The following is a 26,412-nucleotide window of genomic DNA, read 5'->3' as shown; positions in this document are numbered from 1 at the left end:
ATGCTTGCCTTAGAATATTATTAAATTGGTCATTTTTTGTTATATGTCCGTTCACCCTGCTCTTTCCCTCTCCAGTGGACTCTCACTCGGCCCAGAAGTGGGTTAAGATGCCTTCATCCACTGACGCGTTCAGCGTGGACAGAACAAGTCACCATGGAGGCAAAATTCCACGACGGCTAGCCAGTCAGGTGGTGGAGCGCGTCTGGCAAGAGTGCAATATCAACCGAGCCCAGAACAAGTGAGTGTGTTATTGTCTCTAGAAATTAGCACAGATTGATTGGCCGTGCTGCAGTGTTCAAGTACTCTTGGGAAGTTGGAATTCTCATTTTCAGTTCAAAACAATGTAATTAACTCAACCTCTTCAACTGGTTCAAGGTGATCTACACAGGCTCAGATGCCACGCTTGGTTAATTTTTTAAATAAACTCTAAATGAAGTGTGATGGCAGTTTTTCTATTTTGCTTTCTCTGACACACTTACCTCTTGGTGGTACTTCCTGCACCTTCTGACTGCCCATCTGTCATATATACACTACATTGTTGTCAAACAGTCTCACATGATAATAACCATACAAAGAAAATCCCAGATAAACCTGTCTGGAAATAATGACTGCTTGTAATTAAAGTAAGGGTCAGCTTGCGGTTTTGTCCCATGGTCTTTTGTGTTATTCACCATCAGTGAAACTGACACATTGGGAGCAACCCGGGATCTGTAGCCCCTTGACCAAGCACAGAGTGTCGGCTGGAGTTAGCTGTTGGCTTGTCAGCCAAAATATTGTTGCTCCAAGCAGGGCAGTGAAAACAGCCTCAGCAAAAAGCTTTTACCATTTGCCATTGTACACTGAAGGGACATGAGAAAAGGCTGTGAATTTTTTAGGATTTGTGTTTCAAAATAATTATACGAAAATAAGAGGTTGGGCCTATCTCTGCTGCATGAAAAAGTCAAAATTAGTGCACAGTACAATTGTGTCTGAAATGTTTTTTTCCCTCTCTCCAGGCGGAAGTTCTCAGCCGCAACCAACGGTACCTGTGAGGAGGAGTTGACAGAGAAAGTGGGGGCCTGGGATTTTGTGGAGCATTCACAGAGGTCATACTGCAGCTGTTCTAGGTCAGTTATTTCCCATGTGGATGTACAGTATGTGCAGGTATTGCTCATGTATGTATGTGTGGTCAAAAGCCTTTCAAAGAGGTTACGTAGAGTCTACAGAGCTTTGAACAGTGGCACAGAGAGCCGCAGTCAGCAATATATCTGCTAGTTATATCCACGTCTAGACTTTGACAAGCATATTATTCTTCATATTTTTCAATTTATCACTATTTTGTGTAAATGACAGCCGTGCCGGGCTGAAATCTCTGCCTGGCTATGTGTTTTTGTAAGTCAGACATTTTTTATTCCCACATTGATGGGAATAATTTGAAGGAGAAAGAATAGTTTGACCTCTGATGGAACATTTAAGGGATACCGTGGTAGTAAGAGGAGCGTGTGTGTGTTGCGTGCTCCCACAGTAATGTTGACAAATGAGCTCAAAACATGTCGAATGAAATCAGATGTATCTGTTTAAATGTCAGCATTGTTTTGATCTACTAGGTCAGATGGGCACAGTTACAGTTGATGCATATTGTGAGGACATTGGCAGGGAAAGGCTACAGTTGAATTCTGCTTCACGAAAAGCTTGATTTCAGTCGTATGTTTATTTCCTCATTCATTACATTTACATTTAATCACTGTCTTCAGGGTGTCATTCTTAAACTAAACAGCAAATCAGCTGTCCCCTACATCCTTCAGTCTTCAGCTTCTCATTTATCTCGGCCAACCACAGTTGCAACCAGCTGCTTTACTCACAAGGGCACATGTAAACACAAGCAGCAGTGAGCAGCCAGTGAGCTGGATGCTTGACTGGCCTCCACATGGAGAATCTGAAGCAATCTAACAGATTGAAAGGCAATTCTTAATCATGGTTAATTATAAAGTGCAATCTAAACTGAATTTTGATTGGTGGATACCTGACAAGTTTGGGTAGTCCTCCATTGGGGAATCCTTTGCACTTGGGAAAGGAGAGTCGACTTGGACCGCAGACGACAGCAGAGTGGATTGGGCCAGTCAGCTGGAGCATGTTAATTTGTTGGAAGTCACCCAACACTTTGGCGACACAGAAATGGGAAGCTATGTGCATTGCCAATTTTAATGGTCATTAGCTCTGTTTCGTAGATGGAAGCCTTCCATGTGTCTGCTTATCTTGACATCGAATTGTCAGGGCACGCAAGTACTCTTGCCATTAAAGAGACACAGCTTCCTCATCAACATGCTAATGTAAAGCCACAGTACTAAGCTGAGAGGTAACCCAGGCAAGGAGAGGCTAAAGAAACAGTGATGCTGACCCAAGAGACAGACAGTGGAAGTGGTAAGGGCAGGTGAGCGAAGTGGCTGGGTTTGCTATGGGCAGGTTCGGTGGTCGACTAGGTCAATGGTGAAGCCTTGGTAGGGTGTATTCCAATGTAATGTATCCATTGGAGTTATGTAAGAGTGAGATATTGTTTTTTTTCAACTGACAGCAATTGGTTTATTTGCTGTGATTTTCTACTTGGATGTTTTGGAAAGAGGTCATGTTTGGGCTTTCAGGAGATGCTACTTTGTTCATGTCAGAATTATGAATGTGCAATAACGTTTGTGGATTAGGTGTTGCAGACTTACACTCATGCAACTTAATTGTCGGCCTGCTAATTGATTTGAGTTTAATTAGTGAGGCTGCCATGTTGCAGGTGAGAGTAATTGAGGTAATTGATGTTTTCTAGTAGAAACAAATGGGAGGATTTATAGGGCGATTTTCTTTTCTTTTTTTACACAAGCTGCACAGGGTCTGAATTTTTTTCTTTTATTGTGCATTTTCATGGTGAGATAGATTATCTTTGTCTCTGCTGCTGTTTTGTTTATGTCACCAGTAGTAACATATGTCCCTGTTTGTCTTGCAGATACAAGTCGGTGAAGCAGCGAATGGGTAGCACCCCAGGCCAAGCTCAGTCAGCTGGTCAGCCCTCCCAGCCCCCTACTAAGCACAAAGCCGGGGGAGAGAAGCCGGAGAAAGGTGACAAGCAACAGAAAAGACCCCAAACACCCTTTCATCATCGCAGTCTGACCAGCGAAGATGCTTCAATAGACACAGAGGCAACAGCCGGACAGAGGTTGGCCATGAGGGGTCAGGATGGAGGAAGATTCACCAGTATACGCTCTGCGGATGTGTCCGCCATCCAAAAAGCCCCCCAGCTCCATAGTGGGGTGGTCAGCACTGGGCCGTCGGAACAGGCCAACTCCCCCCAACCCCCACCACTTAGCCCCCACCCCTGCGAGCGTAGCGAAGAGTCAGGGGAGGGCATGAAGAACCCTTCAACCCCCAACAGCCAACACTTTTACCAGCCACCCCCGGAGCCCTGCCTGGTCGGGGTGAAGGGTGGTGGCGAGGAGCCCGGAGGGCCAGAGGGTCTGAATCAGCACTTCCACTCCCATCACTCCCACTCCCACTCCCACCCCGGAGGTTCGACCTACTCTGAGCCCCCTGAGCCCACCGTGTATGTCGGCGCAGCGGTCAACTTGGAGGAGGACAGCTCCCACGCACCATGGAGGCTATTCAACCTACCCCGCAGGAAAGAAGCCGAGCTGCCCACGCCACTACTGCCGGGGGACAAGCTGAGGGACGATGCCGCGGCATCGCAGGACAACCTGGTGTCGGTCACAGAGTGAGTGACACATGCCAATTAACAATCGATGCGCTCTCTCTGTTATTCTTTTTCACATATGTGTGGAGATAAAGACTTAAGCCATTCATAGACTGACTAAGCATGTAGGCATCCAGACCCTCCCACCTTTTTCCCTGGAAAGTGGCCTCAGGCCGCTTTGGAGCACTTTCAATAGACCAGAGAAAATTGTTTTGAAAGAGTAATGATGCACAACCCACCTTCTCCCCCTTTCTCATCCTGCAGTTTCTGAATGTTGGGCATAGCGCTTAGCCGCACACAGCATGTTAATCTCTTGCTATGTGCCCTTTTGACATCATACATCACCAATGTGCAGGGCCAGCACTACTCATTGGTTCCTACACGCACACACACTGGGGCTAGGATAGTGGTAGAGTAATGGTAGGGTTAGATAAAGATAAAACCCTCTCCTATTGTAATACAGTTGAAGCTGAGAGAAATACTGTCAGTTTGGCAGGCACTGGAGACAGTCTTGCACCAAGAAGGAGCTGCTAGCAAGGAAGAGGATCACAGATGGTGAGAGCAAGGGGGGGGGGGGGGGGGGGGGGGGGGGCTTGTCCGGTGTGAAGGCAGGCAGACAGAGTGACCAGCAGGCCGTAGGGTGGCCGTAATGGGAATTTTCGCCAGGGTTATGCAATCCCAAGGGGGCCAGCCGCTTGGATGGCCTATTCTAGAGAGCTGTAATCCTCCCAGCTACTGCTCTGAATGGCGGCTAATCTCTGGCCCAGGCCACTGCACACCATCACCTCACATCAGAGCTGGACAGGCATGACGAGAGGACAGAAGTACAGAAAAATATAGGAGGCAGCGAAGGGGAGGGATAGCACATAAGTTGGGTCAGTCCCTCCTCTCCTGCCGAGCTCCCAGTAGTTTTCTGCTTTCCCCTCCCTCCCTGTCCTGTTGCATATAAGGAACAAGTAGGCCGCAGTCAGAGCCACATAAGAGATTTTGATGAGCCCTGTCACAGTAACAAGTGATAAATGTCTCTGTCTGTAACTGTTAGGAGCAGTCAGCGCGGCAGTCACCACGTTTCTATAAATCTGCTCGAAATGTAATTGTCTGACAACAAACATGATGCATCCAGTTCTGCTGCATGACAGCTGTCAGAACTGTTTGCAATCGCTGCCATTTCTGTTTCTGCAGATAAACATGGTGGCAAATGTGACATATGATATCAGGCAGCATCAGGCCAAAACAGAGTGGTTGAGGAAATATTCCTGTTTCCAAAATTTGTAACAGGGAATCATGAAGTTGTGGGTTTGGTACTTCTCTGCTCACGTATAACTCTTCTATAATTTTTTTAAGTAATCAGACTGCTCTTTTAAAATGGTCAGTAATTGACATATAACTCTTGGAATGGAATGACTTGGTGGTATCTCTTAAACTGTAAATCTCTCTGATGGTCATTTACAGCTAATCCAGTGCTAACACTTCAAACTGCTTTTCCATCTTCCCAGGGTGATGTCCACATCCAAATGTCCACTGAAGGTGTCTGAAGAACGCGTTCAGATGTATCGAGCCAGGAGGAACCAGTACCTGTCTGCTGCCATAACCGACGGAGATCACGAGCCGGAGGTGGATCCCTACGCCTTCGAGGAAGGAGATGTCAAGTTCACATTCTCGAACAAGAAGGATAAGGCAGGCGGGGAGCGTGAGCCAGGCAAGAAACATAAGGTAAGGCTGGTGGAGCGGAGGAGTGAGGAATGTTTCTGAACTTGACCCTTGCAGGATTTTATAAATGTATTGTACCTTCCTGTTAAAGTGTTCCCTCTTGCTTATTAATTGCGCTGGACAAGAGCATCAAATAGAGGCCAGGCAAATTGCAAGACCACGGTACAACTATTATATTTTGTCCTGCAAGTGCATTCTCAACTAAATGGGATACAAATGAATTGAAAACATGTTTTGCAACTTGTTTCCATAACGACAAACTGCATTACCTTTCTGTATTGGCAAACACTACCTTTGTGCATCCCTGAAACATAGAGCTGCATCTCCCACGACATATACTCCACTTTACTCTGCTACATGCATCTTATTTCAACATACAAATATTTGATATTGCACTCAGGTTTTGTTGCACCTATACATTTTAGATGTTTTTCATTCTGATGCTATTCTCTGAAAATGTATCATTTCAGTTTTATTTGACTTCTGGCAAGTTTTATTCACCTCAGAAGTTTACCTTTAGTACTTTGAGTAAAGTGACAGATTTCTATAAGTTGGAGCATGGTTTTAAACATTCAGGATTATATAAGAATACTGTACAGCTCTTTAAAATATATAACAAAGGTCTAGTCATTTTTAGACTTTAATACAGAAACACTACATTCTACGTTTCAAAGCATCATGATTCAGCTTAGAGTAATCTCCTTGAAGTGTAGCAAGATATTTATACAGCTCTGGTAGTGGTTTGGGTGGTTCTTGTCATAAACTTTAACTCCAGCCTGCCATTTTTTTATTGTGACTAGTTGACCTGAAAAACAGTCCACATTGAACTCCACTCTGTGTCGAAATAAGCCACACGCAGTGCCTTTTCCAAGTTGGCTGCTTTCATTCCTGTGTGCAGCCACACCCCATTGGATTTAATGCAAAAAAAGGCTTTGACAGTTTGAAAAATGCTTAGCGGTGTGAAGCCCTCCTAAAAGGCAGCACGGAGAGCTACCACTTCATCCACGCCTTCCTCAGCAGTCGCCTGAGGTAAAAGGGGGACAAGAGGGCCGACTTTAAGATCAGGGAGCAGGCGAAGTAGAAAAATAGGCCATCAGCATCCTCAGCAATACTGCACTAAAAATAACGGTGTGACCACTTTCCGCATACATCCGCTGTCGCTGCCCAAGTCTAACTGAACAGGAAGCCATCCCTGGATCCAGCATTGTTAGTTGAGCCCAGAGGAACACCAAATAGTTAGCCGGTCTAATTTCCTTTAAGTTGTTATGTTTTTCCTATTTGATCTGCCCTCTCCCTCCTTCCACTTCCCACCATAGTCCTCTGCCTCTGCCTCTGGGTTTGTTGGCTCCGGCTCCAGACAAGGGCCACCTGTTAGCTGTGGATTGCCCCCAGCATTGAAAGGGAGATTCAATGTGTGTGTGTGTGTTCATTCCTTGGCTGCATGTTTGCATCAGGCTTCACTGAGCCAGGAGTCTAACCGCAGCATCAAACCTGGCTCACTGAACCATTAAGCTTAAAAAGCACACTCAAATATTTCCCTCTCTTCCGTCCCCCCCGGTCTGTGCTGGAATGTAAGGGTGAAGGCAGCTCTCAGTGGAGTGAAGAGTCCCCGAAGAGCAGTGTGTGCAATGGAGCCCTTCCACTGTCTGCTTCATGTGGCATGTGTGTGTATATCCACCACATGTGTTGGTGTTCCTCAGTGTTAGGGCCTTTTTCCTTAAGCATTTTTGTCAGTTTTTGTAGCTGCAAGATACTTTCTACCTGGCTGATGAGGAATATAAATGTGGAGCACTAAGAGAATTTCCTCTTCATAGATTTGAGTAGGTTTGGAGCTGGACAAGCTGTTGCAACATCTTCTTTATTCATAGTTCAGAGTATTTAACCACTTACTGGTGGCTCAGTATAGAATGCAGAGACCTACTGTGAACTGTATATGAGCATCTCCAGCGATTACTCTATGAAATCTTCAAACTGGAGAGTTATTGACCTCCCTGCAGGCCATGTGTGACACATGCTGTAAAGCACCATCATCTGATCAACATACCATTACAGAGAAGTGGTGCGCCTATGTCTGAGTCTTCTGAGATGGAGTGAGATGGAGGAAAAAAGATGATGGGATGGTTTGAAGCAGGCACGCTTGTAGCTGAACAAGCTTTTGCAATATGTAAAGACTCAAGACATACACACATTCCCACCCAAGGCCAGGTTATAAAAAGGGGCAAAGCATCATTAGCACCTATAGATTGTGGCCTTGGTGCAGATGTAGTGCTCTGCTGTGGATTGGTCCTTTTAAAGGGAGACAGATTAAAGCCTGCGTTACTCAGAGAAAAGCCCTGGAGCGTAATGAAATCAATGGCTAGGACATAACATTCCTGTTTCCCAGCTAGAACTGTCTCAGCACATAGTGTACACACAACCCGCCATAAGAGCACACACACACACACAGACACACACACACACACACACACACACACACAGACAGAAGGCTGGCCCTCCCACATATTGATGTCTGGGTGGGAGCCTAAGAGGCCATTCCTTGGATCATGATTTCACTCTGATCCACTCTGGAAATCTCATTTGCCACAGCAGAGGCAAGCAGTCCATTTTCTCTGTTCTTCCTATTTTCTCTCTTTTTTTTTTATTACTATTATTGTTGTTATTATTTTTGCCTCGATTCGAGAATGGACCCCCCTCAGTAAGTCAGTCTGGCTGCTCGATGACACATGTTAGTATTTGTTTATTTCCATATTCTGCTTTGTGATGTATCCTAACTCTGGTCCAGTCAGATTTCTTTGTATCGTTCTTAATCACAGTTATGGACTCAAAGGATTTCAAACACTCACATGTTAACACAGTAATGAAACAGACTCTGCTCAGCTGCAGGCCCTCATTAAGTACAAGACAAAGCTTCATCGACATGGGACTGGTGTCATGTTTTTATAAACAATTTGTCTGTCTGGACTCCACTTTGCTTTGTTTGATCAAATATTCTCTGTTTGATCGATCTGTCTGGTTCTATTGGCATGTGGCTTTTTTCGCCCCCTCCTCCTAACCATCCCGTCTTTCTTTTTCCTCACAGGGTGAAGATGGAGGAGCAGGTCCTTCAGATGGTAAGGAGCCTCTCTAATACCTACTCCCATGGTTTTCTCTGACTTGGCTGCTGTCACATAAACACATATAGCCAAACTGCCAACCTCAGGAAACCTAGACTGTGTTCAATCAGCATACCAAATAAAACTTGTCTGCTACTTTCAATTGAGTCTTTCCAACGTTTTATTAATAGAAACTACATTCATTCACAAAATAAGGAACATTCTTTCTCAGTTATTTTTCATTTAAATCTCTTACATCAGATTCGTCATGCCACAAGCATTTCAATTATTGATTTTAGAAGAAAATCTCCCTCCTGAAATGAGTGGTTGGAAAGTAAATTGAAGCCAATCCAGGTAGCCAGTTTGCATAAACAATCATAGCTCGAATTAAGATTTTTGCCTTCCATTGAGTTCTCAAGCACTTAAAATGTACACGTGGACAAGAAGTAAAAACAAAGATATTTTAGTATAATAAGTATATTTGTTTGTGTAGATGCTCAGCGGGCAGCTGCTCACAACCGCATGGCCTCGACCAGCCTGATCCACGAGACAGATCTGGTGGTGTCCATCAACGACCTGGACAACCTCTTCAACTCGGACGAGGATGATCTGGCGGTTAGTAGAGACCTTGGCTCACACTGCAATGAATATCTAATTACACCCAGCCTGGGCTGGTGATGTATTTGTGTGTGTGTGAGAGTGTGTGTGTTTCCACTGGCATTTTTGTGCCAGAGCAGTGTCTTCACTGCTGACAGTTCTCACCACCCACTGCAGTTAAGAAAATGTCATGTATGATACTGACTCGCAGGCCCTCGGGTGTGAGAAATATGACAGGAATAAATTTAGAGTGGTATTATTATTAACAGATTTTGAGTTACCAAAATGATCATGTACTAAAATACTTCTCTTTTTTGTCCACAGCCTGGCTCCAGGCGACCGGTGAATGGAACGGACGAGAAATTTGGCGGCAAGGAACCAAAGCCATCTACTTTGGACCCTGTGTCATGCATTAGTATGTATCTCTGCATCCGTCTACACTGATGTCTCTCTCTCTTCCCTGAACACTGATGTGCCGTGTCACCTTAAACTGCAAGGATGGATTTACCCCAAGTGTTGATCTAGAATCCGATTCGTCATCCGTGCCAGTCCCTTGAAAATTAAGAATGGTACACTGAGATTTTGCCAGAAGTCAATTCACTTTTAAATGTAGTATTCCCCCTGCTCACAATTTCAGCAAAGTGAAATGGCAGCATATCCTTTAAATCCTTTAATTAAAATAAAGGCTTTTACTACTCAAGCATCTTTGATGCTCACCCTTGGCTTGGCCACCTAGTGGTGGTGGATATGGTTGTAAATTTCACGGTACATGAGTGTTCAGGCTGCAACTGACAGTTTACAAATTGTTGGCTTGAACACAGCAGTACCACACAGTGTATTCTGTGACATTTTTACTCATTAAGTCATTCTTATATTCTAAGGCATGAGACTAAAAGACAAAAGAGAATTTTAGAATACTTAATATATTACTCTAAAGCAAATTGGTCTCAGATCAACCATTTTTCTTTAGTTTCATGAACAGACACTGTACAGTCTCAGCCTCTGCCCATTTACTTTGAAATGTGTCTGTTAGGCCCCATTGAATAATCTCTCCATTACAAAAATGTTGTGTGTCCTTGAATATTCCCTGCATCCTCTGCCTATCTTTGGAAAGAGATATACATAGATGTCTTCACCGGGAAACCAGTCACTCTAGTGTAGAGTAGAATCAGCTTATGAAAATTACTATAAAAAGAAGGCACCTCTGCTTTTACCCACCTCTCAACTTTGCATAAACAGCCGTACATTTTCTCGCTAATATATAAAGAAAAAAATGTGAACGCACATGCCAATTGAACTGTGACAAACTATGTAAACATTTCATCAGCCGTGGGCGAGATGCCTGTTAGACTTAAAGCTTATCTAATAAGTATTCATCTGTTTTGTGTTTACACGGTAGCTGCCTGTAAAGACAGCTGCTTGTCATATTTGGTTGCCGAGCAAGAAAACATACATCGGCAAGCATCTTGACAGAAGCTCTAACAGAGTTCCAACGGCTTAGAATTACCCATCTTACCATATAATGTTGTCCACATGTTCACATAATTGTTATCTTAAGAGATTGTTTGAATTTGTGTCTCAAAGTGCTGTGGGCAATTAAAACATTGTAAACAAAATACAATTAATCTGGTCTCATTATCAGCACATTTAGCAGTGCAAGCTGTATGATAAGTGCAAAAGTGCTGGAGTAGACTTGACATCCCTATTGCACTCGTTCCTCCTCACACACATTATAATCCGAGTCATATTCTGATGTCCTCTTGTTTCTCTCTCCCGCAGGCTCAGCAGACCTGCACCAAATGTTTCCCACGCCTCCCTCCCTAGAGCAGCACATCATGGGCTACTCACCTATGAACATGTGCAACAAGGACTACGGCAGCATGGAGGCCAACGCTGGCATGACCACGCTGGACGGCACTTCGTCTCTGGGAGGACACTTCAAGATTGAGGTGGAGGAGAGCTTCTGCAGCCCCAAGCCATCTGAGATCAAGGTGGGTTGAGACTCAGTAAATCTGTCGTGGATCATTGCAGCGTCAATTACTGACTGACCAAACCATTAGGTTGAATTTACCGCCAGAACTAGGAGATGTTATAAGTCAAAGTGAATGATGGTTGGTGGATATATGTTCTCCGCCATGCTCGTTTTGAGGCAACTGGCCAGCCACTCGATCAGAAGCTGCCCTTCAGATTAGGAATACAGTCCTGAGGTAATATGAGGTTTGGGGATTTTTTTACCTCTGAGGTTTCAACTAGGACACACACATTTTTAGATTCAGTGTGACTTACACTTTCTAAGGATATCATTATCTCTGATGTCATAGTGAATAAATATCCATACAGTAAATCCATAAAAAATATAATTGAAAAAATACGCTCATCATAAATCCAGAACTTGCCTAAGAATCGTCACGTGTCTAAGTTGTAAACAGGAACAGTTAACAGCTAATTTGGTATTTTTAACTGACTTTTAATAAATTGCCAGCACTTTGAAATATCCTAATGAGCAGATGGTGTCATCACAGGCAGGCCTGTCAAGATTATTATGTCACCGATTTATTGTACATATTGTGCTGTCCATTGTGTTTACATGCAATTTTTTTAACAGAGCACAAGAATTGATTTCATTTATGGTTTTGGTGCTCTGATTGTTTTTTATTATTTCTAAAAATTATGTATTAAATGTGTTTTAATATTTGTTTCAAATTACAACTCCAGTGTCTTAAATCTTAAGAATCAAAAGAGAGTATTTGCATTATTATGCTATTATATTATCATTATGTCATCGCAAAACATGTTTAAAAATGACAGTAGTGTAGTTTCTGGCATTTCTGCAACAGTATTGTGCAACTACTGTAGTTACTGTAGGGCCTAATTGCACACATCATTATTTATTTTCTAACGCATGGAAATGTTAAGTTTGCACTCTGTGTCAGGTATGAGTAGTCTAATTGGAGATACTAAGATGAAGCTTCCACAGATGTTTTGTTTGTAGGCATGTAAGGTTGCTAAGTGTTAGCCAGCAATGCCTTGATTTATCTTTTGTATATTTTGTTTTTCATTCTGAGGTTGGAATTTGGCGTGTTTCCCTATGCTCTAACTGTTTTCTTCTCCCTTATTTTCTGTCCATCTTGTAGGACTATTCATTCGTGTACAAGCCGGAGCTGTGCCAGGCGTTCGTAGGCTGCTCCATGTTCGCTCCTCTGAAGGCATTGCCCAGCCAGTGTCTCCAACCTATCAAAATACCAGAGGATTGCATCTACCGACCGAGCTGGACCATGGGCAGAGAGATGCTCAACCCTGTGCCTGTCATGACCTTCCTCAACAAGGACAGGTATGCTGCTGTAGTGCTAGTGTGTGGGGGTTGCTGTTATTACACTGCTGAGATCTTAAATGTGATATAACTGTGGATAGGCAGTAAAAATGCAATCTGTAAAATCATCCGCTTAACAGAAGCACATCAAGTGATTCCAGTGGTGTCAGTGCCGGGTCTCGCTGACACTCTACATGCCTTATTTCTGAATAATTTTTATCTAACTTGTTTCAAAGATTGTTCATAATTTATCGTGACGGTTACTGAGGCATTCTAATCTAAACCCGCTGAAGAAATGCCAAGGCTGTGCTGCTTGGTTTGCATTTTGTGTGCAGGGAAGCGTACACTGCTACTGTGCTCCCTCTCTGGCCGCACATCCTCTGGTCTCTCCCATGGACACCCCCATAGCAGGCTGCTCAATTTCTCATGCATGGCTGCCTCAGGCGGAGCAGGGAAATGAGTGTAAAATGCCTTCTTGGTTGAAGATGAGGATTATCACTGGAGTGGTGAGATGGGCCCCCACAGCGGCTCCATGCCACCTCACTGCTCATAGCAGCGTGGAGTCTCTAGCATATCTGTCACTGTTCCTCTGAAGGACTCACAGCTACACCTCTGCTACTCTCCACACACACACGCACGGGGATCTCTTATCGGCGAAGTCCTAACACAAACCGTGTTTTGTTCTATTGATTCTGTGATTTTTTTTGTAATCAGAGCAGGCAAGCTTTATTACATTTGTGTGGGCTTAAATTTATTATACCCATGTGTTGCATTGACCCGGGGACATGAAATCTGGCAGGCTCACCAAACTTGAAGGGTTCACTGATCTATATCTAATCTTGCTGCTCTGAGCAGAAACTTTCACCATGATGCACTTCTTATTTCAGCTTTTAACAATGTCAGCCTCACTTAGCGTGTTTGGCTGAATTTTATTGCACTGCAAATCATTCAATTTTACACAAAGAACACAAACGCTGTGGGCTAATAAACTGGCCTGGAGCAAATGCCCGATCATTTCCTCAGGTATGGTTGTGATTGGAAAATGTTTCGGCTCATAAGAAAGGAGTGATGTGTGGCTTAATAACAGAGAAGTGAAGTGTCAGCTTGCAGTTTATCCAGCAGGTTCAGGGCTGAGCTGGAAATGTTGACTGACTTTTGCATAGGAAGGAATTAAATCTTTCTGCAGCAGAGCTAATTGCAACTGTGGGGCTATACTTCTGCCTGATGATTATTAAGATTTTTTTAGAGTACACTGGAGCATGACAGGAAATGTAGAGCAGAACAAGCAACAAAGGTGCTCTCATTTTAAATAGTTTTAATATGAGTAGGGCTCATTACGTTCTTTTTTTATTAAGTGTGTAATTGGAGTGTTAAGCCCGGTTAAGGTGGACTTTGCAGGGGAGGGAGCAGTGTCTGCACTCGACTAAGCTTGGCCAGTGTCCAAGAAGTCATGCTAAAGATCTACAAATGTTGTGTTTGCGTTGCCCTCTCGTCTGCGTCCTATCTTGAACGTGCCCTGGCTGCAGCAGAGAGAGGGAGAGCTGTGCAGGGACTTCCTCCTAATGGGTCCGTGCCAGAAGTTGTTCCCCACATACAGCTCGGGACATGATGTGCTCACCCTCCCTCCGTCTCTCTCTCATACTCACTCCCCCCCCCCCCCCCTCCTCACTGTTGCTTGCCAGCCCAAAAATAAACCTTACCTCAGAGGGCCACTCATTGAAATGTTTATTGAATGTCTTTCTCTCTCCTGCTGCTTCTCTTTGCTACCCATTTCTCGTTCTCTCTCCATCCTGCATTCTTGTTCTCTCATGTGTAAACATGTGTGCAGTTTAAACCCATTCTGCATTCCTTTTGTTGTGAATGTGGTCGTGCCCTACTGCCTTATTACGCGAACTCTCTTCTCAAATATAGTGAGACAGTTGGATAACAGTATATTGTTATTTGAAGCAATGTGGTGAACATTGCTGCTTTGGTTTTTAAAAAGAACACCAGGATGTGCTGTGTACTAGTGCAGGGAGTGTGTGTTCTTTTCATGCCTCATTTATATGTACAGTAAATCAAGACCACAGTTGAGCTTTTCTTTCCCTTTTCTTTTACTGTGAAGAATGTGGTAAATTAACAATGTTGACATTGGAAGCTGACATTACAATAGTTACTCTTTTTCATTGTCTGATAGGAATCATTTCGTGTTGGACAACACAGAAATACTCAAAACAACCACCGATTCTCCCTGGCTTCACTGTCAGACACATGTATTAAATATCAATTAGTCAACTATTAAGTTAATTGCCAACTATTTTCTTAATCGATTAATCAGTTTGAGTAATCTTTGAAGAGAAAAAAAGTTAGAAATCTCTCATTTCCAGCTTCTTTAATGTGTATGATTTTTGGTTTCTTTTCTTTTCTGACAGTGAACTGAATATCTTTGTGTTGTAGATAAAACAAGATGTTTAAGGACGTCATCTTGGGCTTTGGAAAACACTAATCAGCATTTTACACCATTTTCTGACATTTTATAGACCAAAAAACTAATTGAGAATATAATCAACAGATTAATCAACAGGGAAAGTAATCATTAATTAGCCTTTACTAATTCTTGTCTTTTTCTCTTCCTGCCCTCAGTAACATCCCCAGTGTGGGAAGCACTATGGACCAGGACTACAGCCAGACCTACACCCCTCAGACTCACACACCCTTCATGTCAAACAGTGCTCCACCAAGTAACAGTGGCACAGGTATCCTGCCGTCACCTGCCACCCCACGTTTCTCTGCACCCACCCCACGTACACCACGCACTCCACGCACACCTCGAGGCCCCGCCAGCGTCCAGGGCTCACTCAAATACGAGAACTCGGACCTGTACTCTCCAGCATCCACCCCCTCCACCTGCCGACCGCTCAACTCAGTCGAGCCGGCCACCGTCCCCTCCATCCCTGAGGCCCACAGCCTCTACGTCACCCTCATCCTCTCTGAGTCAGTCATGAACCTCTTCAAGGACTGCAACTTTGACAGCTGCTGCATCTGTGTATGTAACATGAACATTAAAGGAGCTGATGTGGGCGTTTACCTGAGCGACCCAGTCAGCGAGGCCCAGGAAACCTGCAGCTGCGGCTTCAGCGCCGTGGTCAACCGGCGTTACGGCAACGGCTCGGGCCTCTTCCTGGAGGACGAGCTGGATATCATCGGCCGCGGCTCGGACGTCAGCCGAGAGGCAGAAAAGCGCTTTGAGGAGCTGCGGCTCTCCTCGCTGGAGAGAACAGGAGTCGGAAGGGGCGACCGTGTACCAGATGAGATCATTCTCCTCCTGCAGGACCAGTGTACCAACCCTTTTTCACCCATTTCAACCCTGGAGCATGACATAGTGACACGGGGGCCAAGTGGGGCTCCAGTACCACCTTGTGTCAGGGTGGAGGAGAGGGACTACCACAGCGACTGCTACATGGCGCTGGAGCATGGCAGACAGTTCATGGACAACATGTCAGGTGGCAAAGTGGACGAGGCGCTGGTTAAGAGCACCTGCTTGCACCACTGGGCCAAACAAAACGGTGAGAAATATGGCATTCTAGATTGTTTTTAGTGTGTGGACACCAAACTCTTTATTTGTTTATTTTTGGCATCTGCAGTTTTTGGCCTGTTTTTATTTAAACACAGAATAGTTGAAAGAGGCCGTCTGCAAATAATCATTCATCTAAAACACTTCTTCACCACGAAAGCAAAGCCAAATTAGAAAAAAGTGTATTTATCAAGGTTCATGTGGCTAAATGTTTGCAGAAATTGTTTTGAAACATTTTGTTTTTGTGGTGCTAATAGTCTACCTGAGATTGTTTTGTTTTGAGATATTGTCCCTTTTCGAGAATATTCTTCAAACAGATGAAACTGCATTTGTTACACCATCAGTCTTATTAAGTACATATCTCCAATTCCAGTGTTAAACAGTTTTTTGATGCTGTAGTTTAAAAAAATCAGTCATTTTGGTAAACTTTGGAGTGATATATCCAATTTATATTTTCAAGACCACAGTTGAGATTTTCTTTTCTTTTCTTTTTTTACTGTGGAGAACATGGTAAAATTAACAGTAATACTACTAACATAGGGGTCATAAAAATGACCCCCGAATAATTTTTGTAACTTTGTAGTAATATATCCAATTTATATTTTCACTTTCACTTCATCAGAAACAGAATTAGTTTTAAGTCAAACTGGTATACGTCCAAAAGTCCAAAAGTTACATCTAGATATTTACAGATAACCATAACTAAATGTAGGACTAAAAGAGATTATTGTAAACTGTGTGAGCGTTGAGATTCTGACGTTGTGATTCATCTGTAGCTTCCCCTTTACTCCTCTGTTCTCCAGCAGTGGACGTGAGTGCGCTGTGCTCTCAGGACGTGCTGCGGGTGCTGTTATCCCTCCAGCCTTTACTCCAGGATGCAATCCAGAAGAAGAGGACGGTGAGGTCGTGGGGCGTTCAGGGTCCCCTCACCTGGCAGCAGTTCCACAAGATGGCTGGACGGGGCTCTTACGGTAAAGCTGGGGACAATCTGGGGAAGGTTATTCACTTGATACACAGTAGTGACTTATGCTTTGCTTTACCATCTAGTTAAAATCACTATATATATATATGATGGAGGTGTCAGACTATTCTGCCAAGAGTGTGATTCATGAAAACCTTCCAAACTGATGGTCCAATCCAGGACTGTATGGGTGATATCAACATTTGGTGTTGGTGTGTGTGACATTTGGGATGTGTGTGTCTCGGGGTAGAAAAACTCTGGCTGATGTCAGATCAATAAGCAGTGTGGTCCCTCTGCTGTGGTCCAGATGTCAGCTCTGTTGGGAGGAGCTGTCAGATAGTTTGGTGACCTCACATTCTGATGCACAGTGGAGGGCAGAAGGAGGAGGGAGGCTGGCTGACACCTTACCTGTTAACAACACTCGCTCACTGGTATTTCTTTCTTTCTGCCTCCTTCCACACCTGGTGTACCCCTCCTCCTCCTTCTCCTCCTCCTTCCACTTCGCTCCCACAGGCACCGACGAGTCCCCGGAGCCCCTGCCCATTCCCACCTTCCTGGTGGGTTATGAGTACGACTTTGTGGTGCTGTCTCCGTTTGGTCTGCCCTACTGGGAAAAACTGTTGCTGGATCCCTTTGGCTCCCAGCGGGACATCGGGTACCTGGTGGTTTGTCCTGACAACGAGGCCCTGCTCAGCGGTGCCAAGAGCTTCTTCCGAGACCTCACAGCTGTCTACGAGGTAGAGAATCTGATAAAACACTTAAGCGTTAGCACTATCCAAATGTAACACTCTCTTCTCTTCACCTCGAGTTTGGCAGGTAATTATGCAAATAGAATAATTATCTAAGACTTAATCCTGATAGAATAATCACTTTCTTTTGGACGCGTGTAACAATATTTTGTTGTTGACATGATCAATGATGAAAAAAGCACTGCAGCTACACTCAAGCCTACATTAGTTAATTTTTCTTAAAATGACATCAGTGTACCAGTTTACACACTCATCGTTTTTGCCACTGTGCTTGTATCTGTTTCCCTACAGTCATGTCGACTTGGTCAGCACCGGCCCATTTCTAAAGGCTACCCCGACGGCATAGTCCTCGTCGGTGGAAATGGAGCAAAAAACCTGGTGGATCAGCCAGTCAGCGACTGGTTCCTCAAGGCTGCCAGCGGCAACAGCGACGCCTTCACTAAGCTCAAACTCTATGCACAAGTGTGCCGCCACAACCTCGGTAAGTGTCTTTTATAGCCGGCTGCATTTTTGATTCTTCATGGTGCCTGGGTTTTCTCTCGCTCAGTGCTCGCCTCAGTCAGTTCTTTGTTGCTAAGTTTCCACCTTCAACACCACTTGCTTTAGTTATGAAAAAGGCTAGCTAGACAGCCTTGGCTGCTTGAAAGAGAGCTTGAAATGAGTGTAGGAGGAGGTGAAGTTGAAAATGTAATAAATTGAGTGTCTTTTTATTTTTCTTTATATGTATTTTTCTCATATGATGTTAATTAATAAAAGTCCAATACTTTCTGCTTTTAGCTCCGTACCTCGCATCACAGCCATTGGACAGTTCCCTCCTCACACAGCCCACTCCCCCGCCCTCGTCTAGCCAGTCATCATCCACACAACTCTCTAGCTCTGCCTCCAGCTCAGTGGGCCAGCAGGGCTCAGTGAACGCTGCAGGCTCCTCCGCTTCCAACAACGGCAGCAGCAACAGTGGGTCCGCAAATGGCTCTGCGTCATCCAACAGCCTGGTGACATCCTCAGGCCAGCCTGGCAGCGGGATGCCTTCTGCCAAACCCACCTCTTTCCCTCCCTTTGGGAACATGGGCAGCCAGGGCCAGGGAGGGGGCCCCCAGAGTGGACAGCTGGGACAGCAGGCTGGTACCCAGAATACTGGCACCTCAGGGGACAACTCCAGCAGCCAGGCCCAGGGGCCCACAGAGCCTCCTGAAAGGTACTTCAGGACACACAAAGCATGCACACCATCAGCTCAGAAAAAGCAGAATGTTTTTGATCAGTTTTGTACATCACAACAAGCTTTGTTCATCTGTATTTTACATACTTCTTGTATTGTATATGCGTATAGGTCATTCCTTCTATGAAAGGCAATAAAACAGTAAATCCATAAGCAACACTTTATCTTCTGCAAGGCTAAATATATATCTTAGTTCTTTAATTTTAGCAATGAGGTTGCTAGGCTTTGTTTCTCAGCAGTGTGAATATGACTTAGCCATTCAGAAGCTGTGGAAAAAAACTAAGAACTGACCCGAAGACATAAATGGTTGTATAATACTGTGTTTGTGATCTTCTTTTGCCTTCCTCAGCACTTTGGAACGAGAGAAGGTAGGCGTGCCCACGGACGGGGAGTCCCATGCCATCACGTATCCACCTGCCATCGTTGTTTACATCGTGGACCCCTTTAGCTACGAGGAGGCCGACGGCGGCCCGGGGCCGGTGCCAGCCCACTCCAGTGTGTGGACGCTGGGTTTGCTACGCTGCTACCTTGAGATGCTTCAGTTACTGCCCCCACACATCCGCAATTCTATATCTGTACAGGTAAGTGGAGTTCCCAGGAGAGCCACATTTTAATTGCTGACCGTATTGTATTTCATTATCATGAAGGTAGCTGCATAAGAGAAAATTCAATGTTAGTGTGTCAGTTACTCCTTAAGGTTAACAGATTGCACCCAATTGCATCGTAGCTGTCTTTTCCATCATCAGTAGCAATAAATTATTCACACTTGCAGAGTGACCAGAAAAAAAGAAACTCCCTAACAATGTAACGCAGTACAAGAGCAATACTTCTCTTACCCAGTGTCCTCATTGAAAAGTTGGACTAAAGTTTTCCGAACTTTTTTGTCAGAGCATTGTGGGAGAGTGTTATAGTTAAGTTTCCTTTGTCTAACAACTTGTGTCTATTTCCTCAGATTGTCCCCTGCCAGTACCTGCTTCAGCCAGTGCGAGGTGAAGACCGTCATATCTACGCCCAGCACCTCAAGTCTCTAGCCTTCTCTGTCTTTGCTCAGTGCAGACGGCCACTGCCCACCTCCACCAATGTCAAGTCACTGACGGGCTTCGGCCCCGGGTTGGCCATCGACACAGCACTGAAGAGCCCAGAGGTAAATGCAACGCATGGCCAAGATGGAGCAGTTTGCACTGTTGTTACTTTGACATAACCCCACTGTAAAGGTGTTGTGCTGCTTTGCAGTTGCAGTTTAGCTCTCTAGCTGATCAGTAGCAGCGCTCTGTCTGCTGTGTGTGTTAGCAACATGCTAGTGTTGTCCTCTGATCGATAGGCGAGCAGACAGAAGCTGACACTGTGGCCTGAGCAGCAACATTTTAGTTGCTTTGAGCTCTCCCGCCAGACATGAACCTGACCTGATTTGACCCAGCCTTTTGCCTCGTCTGTGTTCAGTCTGCCACTGAAAAGAAAGAAGGCAATGAGATATAGAGTTCTTAGTCCTAACCATCCTTGTAGTTTTTTTCTGCTGGAACAGGACCAAAGGAACTTGTAACCCTCTGCTGGTCCAGAGTTTTCTTTCCATTATCTGCTTGGCTAGCTCCCTGAGACCTCCATAATGGGATCTCGACTCCAGGTTTAGACAAAGGGGCGCTTTAGATCAGGACCTAATTCAGTTGACTTCCTTGCAGCCATTGCTACCTTTTCCCTTTAACACACTGGCAAACCTTGAGCTGCCTCGCTGGTAGAACTCGGATATGGATGGAACAATTGGAGTGACACAAGGGACAGTATTTCGTTATGAGGATACCCTAAATGTGAACTCAGCAGAAATTAGGATTGAAAGAAAGGATTTCACATGGCTGCGAAATACCAGCAGCCAATCATGCGTACACAACATTTACATATGTGGAGCATGTCAAAGTTGTATCCCTTAGCGTAGAAGGGCTGAACATTTATCCTAAATCCTTTTTCCTCTTCACCTTCCAATCTGCAGAGGCCGGAGTGTTTGCGTCTGTATACACCTCCGTTCATCCTAGCGCCGGTAAAGGACAAGCAGACGGAGCTCGGGGAGACATTCGGGGAGGCGTCGCAGAAATACAACGTGCTGTTTGTGGGATACTGTCTGTCCCACGACCAACGCTGGCTCTTGGCTACGTGCACTGACCTGTATGGGGAACTCCTGGAGACCTGCATCATCAACATAGATGTACCCAACAGGTAGGACTACCAACATCTGCACGTTATTTAAACCAAGCAGCTTTACAGTGTTAATTTACATCTCGAGGAATCACTAAATGCCACATAACAGGTGTGACACAACTCAGGGAAATAATGTATTAGCTGTGACACTATGCTTTTATTTAATTTTAACAATCTGGGTTATTGCATTCTGAACACCATAACACTCACACTGGGACTCGCTATTATCCTCCACATTTTGGACTGATTCATTTTTCTCTGTGAATATCCTGTATTCATTCATTCGTGGCTGCAATACAGATGTCTAACTTTACAAAGGGTGCACTGAAGCGGTCACCAACGTGTCTGCTCGATATCAACACTGTGATATTATTGCATTAATTATGTCATTCTAGCTGTTTAAATGCATTACTTTAGCTCTGATGCAGCCATCTCTCTGTCTGTAGTCCCTCTGTTCTCACTCAATGTCCCCCCCACAACACTATCGAATAGTTACACATCATGAGTAATGGCCTATCGACTATGTGTAATCCGAATCTGCAAAGTAACTAGTAACTAAAGTTTTAGGTTTGTAAAGTACAAGTACCTCAATATTGTACTTAAGTACAGTGCTTGAGTAAATTGTGCGTTGTTACATTCCATCACTAGAAATTCTGAATATTGACACTAAAATTTTCGTTTTACTGTGAATGTATATCAGTTTCAAATATTGGTTATCGGTCTCCTTGATTACTTATAACTGCGAACTCTGTTCGAACTCTGTTCAGCAACACCTCTTTAAGTCTTTGTCCAGAATACGTTGAAAAGTGTTTCTGACGTGTGTCAATGTGTGTTCCGTAGGGCACGGAGGAAAAAGGGCTCCGTTCGGCGGCTCGGCCTGCAGAAACTTTGGGATTGGTGCTTGGGACTGGTACAAATGACATCAGTCCCCTGGAGGGTGGTGATTGGTCGGCTGGGAAGGATAGGACACGGAGAGTTAAAAGGTAAGGAAGACTGTTGTGCTTAAATGCTTTTTCCTGACCAAAAAAAAGAGCGTTCAAGTGTGTTTGATAGCGGTGTATGACTTGTTCATTCATCCCCGTTGCTCTGCTCTCTTGATGTTCAGACTGGAGTATTCTGCTGAGCAGGAGAAACCTCCAGTCACTGAGTCGCCGTCTGAAGGAGATGTGCAGAATGTGTGGCATCTCGGCCTCAGATACGCCCAGCATCCTCAGCGTGTGCTTGGTTGCCATGGAGCCCCAGGGATCCTTTATCATCATGCCAGGTACAGTGTGTGCACATGACAAAGATTATAAATACACTTACTATCTGTTTTAACGCACACTTCTCATTTGAGTCGTGCTGAGAAAGGCAGCGCCGAGGTGTGTGTGTGTGTGTGTGCCTGTTTGAAAGGACGTGATGGATGGCAGCAGCATATCACAATGCGTGTCCCCTCCTTGTCCACATCAGATTGATGGCAGGGTAGATCATGTACCTTTCGCTCATAAAGCACTAGCTCTCAGATGCCCATTGATCTCAAAGCGGTGTGATGGAGAGGCAGATCAATGGGTTTATTTTGGGAAACGAGTGGGGGATTGTCAGTGCATCATACCAGGACTGTGATGAGCGATGCTGGGCTGAGGACATCTCCTTCCTTAAAAGCTCTTCAGGCTGAAAGAGATTATCAGGCAGTGTTAGCCTTAGATACACAGATGTTTACATCGCTGAAACAGAATTTAAATATAGGAGAGTTGTTGACGGGTGTGATCTTGTAAATTCAGTTTCTTTGATTATGATGTACATGTGTGGATACTCACCACTGTGAGATTAGATTATGCAATCAATACTGTGTAAGTAATACATTAATGTTTGAACAGCAGTTTCATTCATTTCGAACACTGTAGTCGAATCCCACTTTTAAATGACAAAAGCTGTTACTTTAAGCTCAGTTGAAGATGTTACTAGATTATTAACATTCTCATTAGTATGTTCAGTCAGTTAAAATCACTGAGAGGACTTTTTTATCTCTGCTTAATAAACTCAAAAACACTAATGTCTCCACTCCTTGTGGAGGCATTTAAATATATATGTCTTTTCTTGGTCCTCCATGCTTCTGTTTGCTCAAAATTCACTTCTGATACACAGTTCAATAGATGTCATGATATCAGTAGTTGTGTAGAGGGAAACTGAGCAAATCACAAGGGCTACACCACCTAACCTAGCGCAATTGTTGCTATTACAATCAGTTTTGAATAAACTGATAGGGTGTTACATTTCAGTTATTTGTTGTCAGTATTCATCAGTTCACTGTTGTTGTTTGAATGCTACAAAGTTAGACTGTATTATTCCTTTGTGAGCAATATGATGCCCTTGGCTCAAACATGCAGAATTTGCTCAGAGATGAGTTAAAAGATCTAACCATACTAGATGAAAAGTAGAGATGCACTGATCATCTTTCAGCATGATAGCGATGACTGGTGACTGGCCAATCAGTGTCGAATATATCAGATTCTGTGCGCACTCCTCCTGTTTTTACCTTTCACAATAAGACTTCCATATATACCGGTATACAGTGCGTAAATGCTTTTCGGGGGGAACATAAATTCACTCAGACAATTTCACTAACAGGCCACTCAACACAATAGTTTACATCTTGTTAGATATAGTGGGATATACTTTGTTTTTAAGTTGGATTTTATTAATACTAAAAAGTTTTTTCCAGTAACCTGGAGCACTTTATTTTGAGATGTGTTTGAATGACAGTGAGAAAAGGTCCTGTAACCTGGTGAAGTTTTGGAGAAAATGTAAGAGTTAATTAAAAGTTTTATTATGAAATACAACTTTTTTTTCATAAAGAAAGGTTGTACAAATGTTTAGAATTAAAGTTCTTAGAAAGAAAGAAAATCAGAATCGGCAGGTCAGACTTTTAAAAAATCATAAATTGGAATCCGCTAAGAAAAATATCAATTGGTGCATCTCTAATAAAAAGAAAGCGACATTTTGTTTGGTTCTTCTTAGCCTCGCTGTTTATCGATCCTCTCTCCTTCCTCTGTGAATCCCATTAGACTCGGTGTCGACAGGCTCTGTGTTTGGCCGCAGCACCACCTTAAACATGCAGACGTCCCAGCTGAGTACCCCACAGGACACCTCCTGCACCCACATCCTGGTCTTCCCCACCTCAGCTTTCGTCCAAGTGGCCAGCTCCAATTACACCAACATCGACCCCAACATCGACATTCTCAACGCCACCACTGGTCAGTAGTGCTCCTTCATCTATCTTGCAGTCATTGGCTGTGATGCTCTTGTGTTTTCAATTCAGTGTTGCTCAGCCTGTTTTCTAGACATAAAGCGAAGTCACAGATGTGATGGGAAATTACTATCTTCCCCTTTAATCTGTACTGTTCTTATCCCAATCCTTCCTGTTTACTTTTCCCGTCTATTAAGGTTCTGTTTTGTACTAGTATGTGCTTACATTCTTTGTGCATCTACAGCACTCTCAAGCTTATTTCCTTTGTGCAAATATACGTGTTGCCAAAAACTTGAAGCATGGTCACATACATCCAGTACTCAGTAAACAGCAAAATGAACCACACAATAGCATTGACGGTAAAAGGTCCACATTATATTTTCTAAAATGTTTGCTTTGCAAGTTATTTCTACAAAATTAAACCAACATATTTTGGCTATTAACATACAGATCAGAGGGGGAAGAAATTTTGTGAAGAGGATTTTGGATGCTTTTCAGAGACACAGAAGCTAATCAGTTCAAAGAAATCTTACCATCACCCCCAGACCTGTTGAGTAATTCTCCCGCTCTCCTCAGATGGGTCAGACGCTATCGGGATCTTTGACCTGCTGGACCAGGAAAACGAGTTGGTGGACCCAGACATCATCAACATCTCGCCCACCACTTCACCAGTACACTCCCCTGGCTCTCATTACCACCACGGAGGTGATGGCAGTAAGGTGAGACGACATTTGCATGCACACAGGTCATGGTAATTAAAGTAGCCTTGATGTCACACCTCATGTCTCCCTCTCCTCTAAATGAGTCAGAATATAGCAGGATCAGATGGTCTGATTGTACATGTGATAAACAAAGCTAACCTTGAGTTTGTGCTTTCTTGCAGGGACAGAGTACAGATCGGATGGAGTCTCATGAAGAGGTTCCTAACCTCTTGCAGCAGCCTCTGGCCCTCGGCTACTTTGTCTCGACGGCTAAAGCCGGCCCACTACCCGACTGGTTCTGGTCAGCCTGTCCGCAGGCTCAGAACCAGTGTCCACTCTTCCTCAAGGTATCAGGCTTAAATGCTCTCAAATGTTTAATTTTTAAGTGCTGCCCTTTTACACAAGTGTACAGTGGAATAAGTGTTCTTTTCGTGGTTAAACAAGACAACTTAGGGGAATTGTTTTTGACATTTTGGAAAATATACTTCCTTGAGACAGTATTGGGGGAACATAGGTACCATTTCATGTCACTGTTAAATGTAAAGTTACAGCCAGCATCTGATTACCTTAGGTTGGCACAAAAGACAGGAAATGGGGGAAACATTGAGTCTTAGTCTTAGTCTGTCTACCAGCACCTCCAAAAGCTCATTAATTAGCATTTTATATCTTGTTTGTTTGATTTGTATAAAAACAGAATCGTAATAACGACACATATGTGGTTTTATGAGGGGTCATATGATGGACCATCTCTTGGCTGGGTGCGGTAACTTCCTGAAGTCTATGCTGATTGCCTGGAAACCTGCTTACCATTGCTCCTGGCCAAGAAATAGTCCAGCATGCAACTCCCCATAAAACAGCAACTTTTAAAAATGCAGTTCACATGTAAGCCATTAATGCAAATATGTTTTGTAGCAAAGCAAGTGGTGTTGTTTTGACTGAACCATTGTCTGTAACAAAAAATGGTATATCCAAGTAAACTACATAGCTTTAATACCATATCCCTCACTTCTGGAATTGGCTACAGACTCACTGCTGCCCTCACTGCTCTGTGAAAAGAGCTATAATTATTTAGATGAGATGTAATAAAAGGTTCATAACTTCATTATAATGCCATTGAAACCACCTCTTTCCCTGTGCTCCCTCTCTCAGGCCTCTTTGCACCTCCATGTGTCTTCAGTGCAATCAGATGAACTACTGCACAGCAAACACTCCCACCCCCTCGACTCCAATCAGACCTCAGATGTACTCAGGTAAACAACACCAGAACACATCCACCACAAGTCAAGTGCACAAACTACTATTGAAACCCTGCTCAGTGTGTTTACAGGGGATTGTTTTTATGTGCGGATTAAAAGTTTATTTGGATACAAAAGCGAAGTAGTTTTTAAGATTTAAGTTGTT

The 26,412-nt window shown here is 43.9% G+C and overlaps 1 protein-coding gene across 1 annotated transcript in view; it reads left to right on the top strand.

Annotated features, from left to right (window-relative positions):
• The window catches only part of med13a (mediator complex subunit 13a), a 75,166-nt gene that overhangs the window by 47,478 nt on the left and 1,276 nt on the right, over positions 1-26,412 (top strand). Inside the window, exons 7-29 of the mRNA XM_084374192.1 lie at positions 76-238; positions 996-1,106; positions 2,969-3,730; positions 5,206-5,422; positions 8,499-8,529; positions 9,005-9,126; positions 9,433-9,523; positions 10,888-11,099; positions 12,243-12,439; positions 15,041-15,963; positions 16,775-16,942; positions 17,446-17,669; positions 17,973-18,162; positions 18,459-18,876; positions 19,247-19,478; positions 19,850-20,041; positions 20,879-21,102; positions 21,925-22,067; positions 22,190-22,348; positions 24,129-24,317; positions 24,887-25,029; positions 25,194-25,358; positions 26,161-26,261. Of these exons, the coding sequence (XP_084230318.1) occupies positions 76-238; positions 996-1,106; positions 2,969-3,730; positions 5,206-5,422; positions 8,499-8,529; positions 9,005-9,126; positions 9,433-9,523; positions 10,888-11,099; positions 12,243-12,439; positions 15,041-15,963; positions 16,775-16,942; positions 17,446-17,669; positions 17,973-18,162; positions 18,459-18,876; positions 19,247-19,478; positions 19,850-20,041; positions 20,879-21,102; positions 21,925-22,067; positions 22,190-22,348; positions 24,129-24,317; positions 24,887-25,029; positions 25,194-25,358; positions 26,161-26,261 (5,377 nt within the window). The remainder of the gene's footprint in view (positions 1-75; positions 239-995; positions 1,107-2,968; positions 3,731-5,205; positions 5,423-8,498; positions 8,530-9,004; positions 9,127-9,432; positions 9,524-10,887; positions 11,100-12,242; positions 12,440-15,040; positions 15,964-16,774; positions 16,943-17,445; positions 17,670-17,972; positions 18,163-18,458; positions 18,877-19,246; positions 19,479-19,849; positions 20,042-20,878; positions 21,103-21,924; positions 22,068-22,189; positions 22,349-24,128; positions 24,318-24,886; positions 25,030-25,193; positions 25,359-26,160; positions 26,262-26,412) is intronic.

Source organism: Pagrus pagrus, assembly GCF_965226575.1.
Source record: "Pagrus pagrus genome assembly, chromosome: 14".
NCBI classification, from domain to species: Eukaryota; Metazoa; Chordata; class Actinopteri; order Spariformes; family Sparidae; genus Pagrus; species Pagrus pagrus.
The sequence above is the reverse complement of the archived record's forward strand: the minus strand, read 5'-3'. Positions and strand labels throughout refer to the sequence as shown.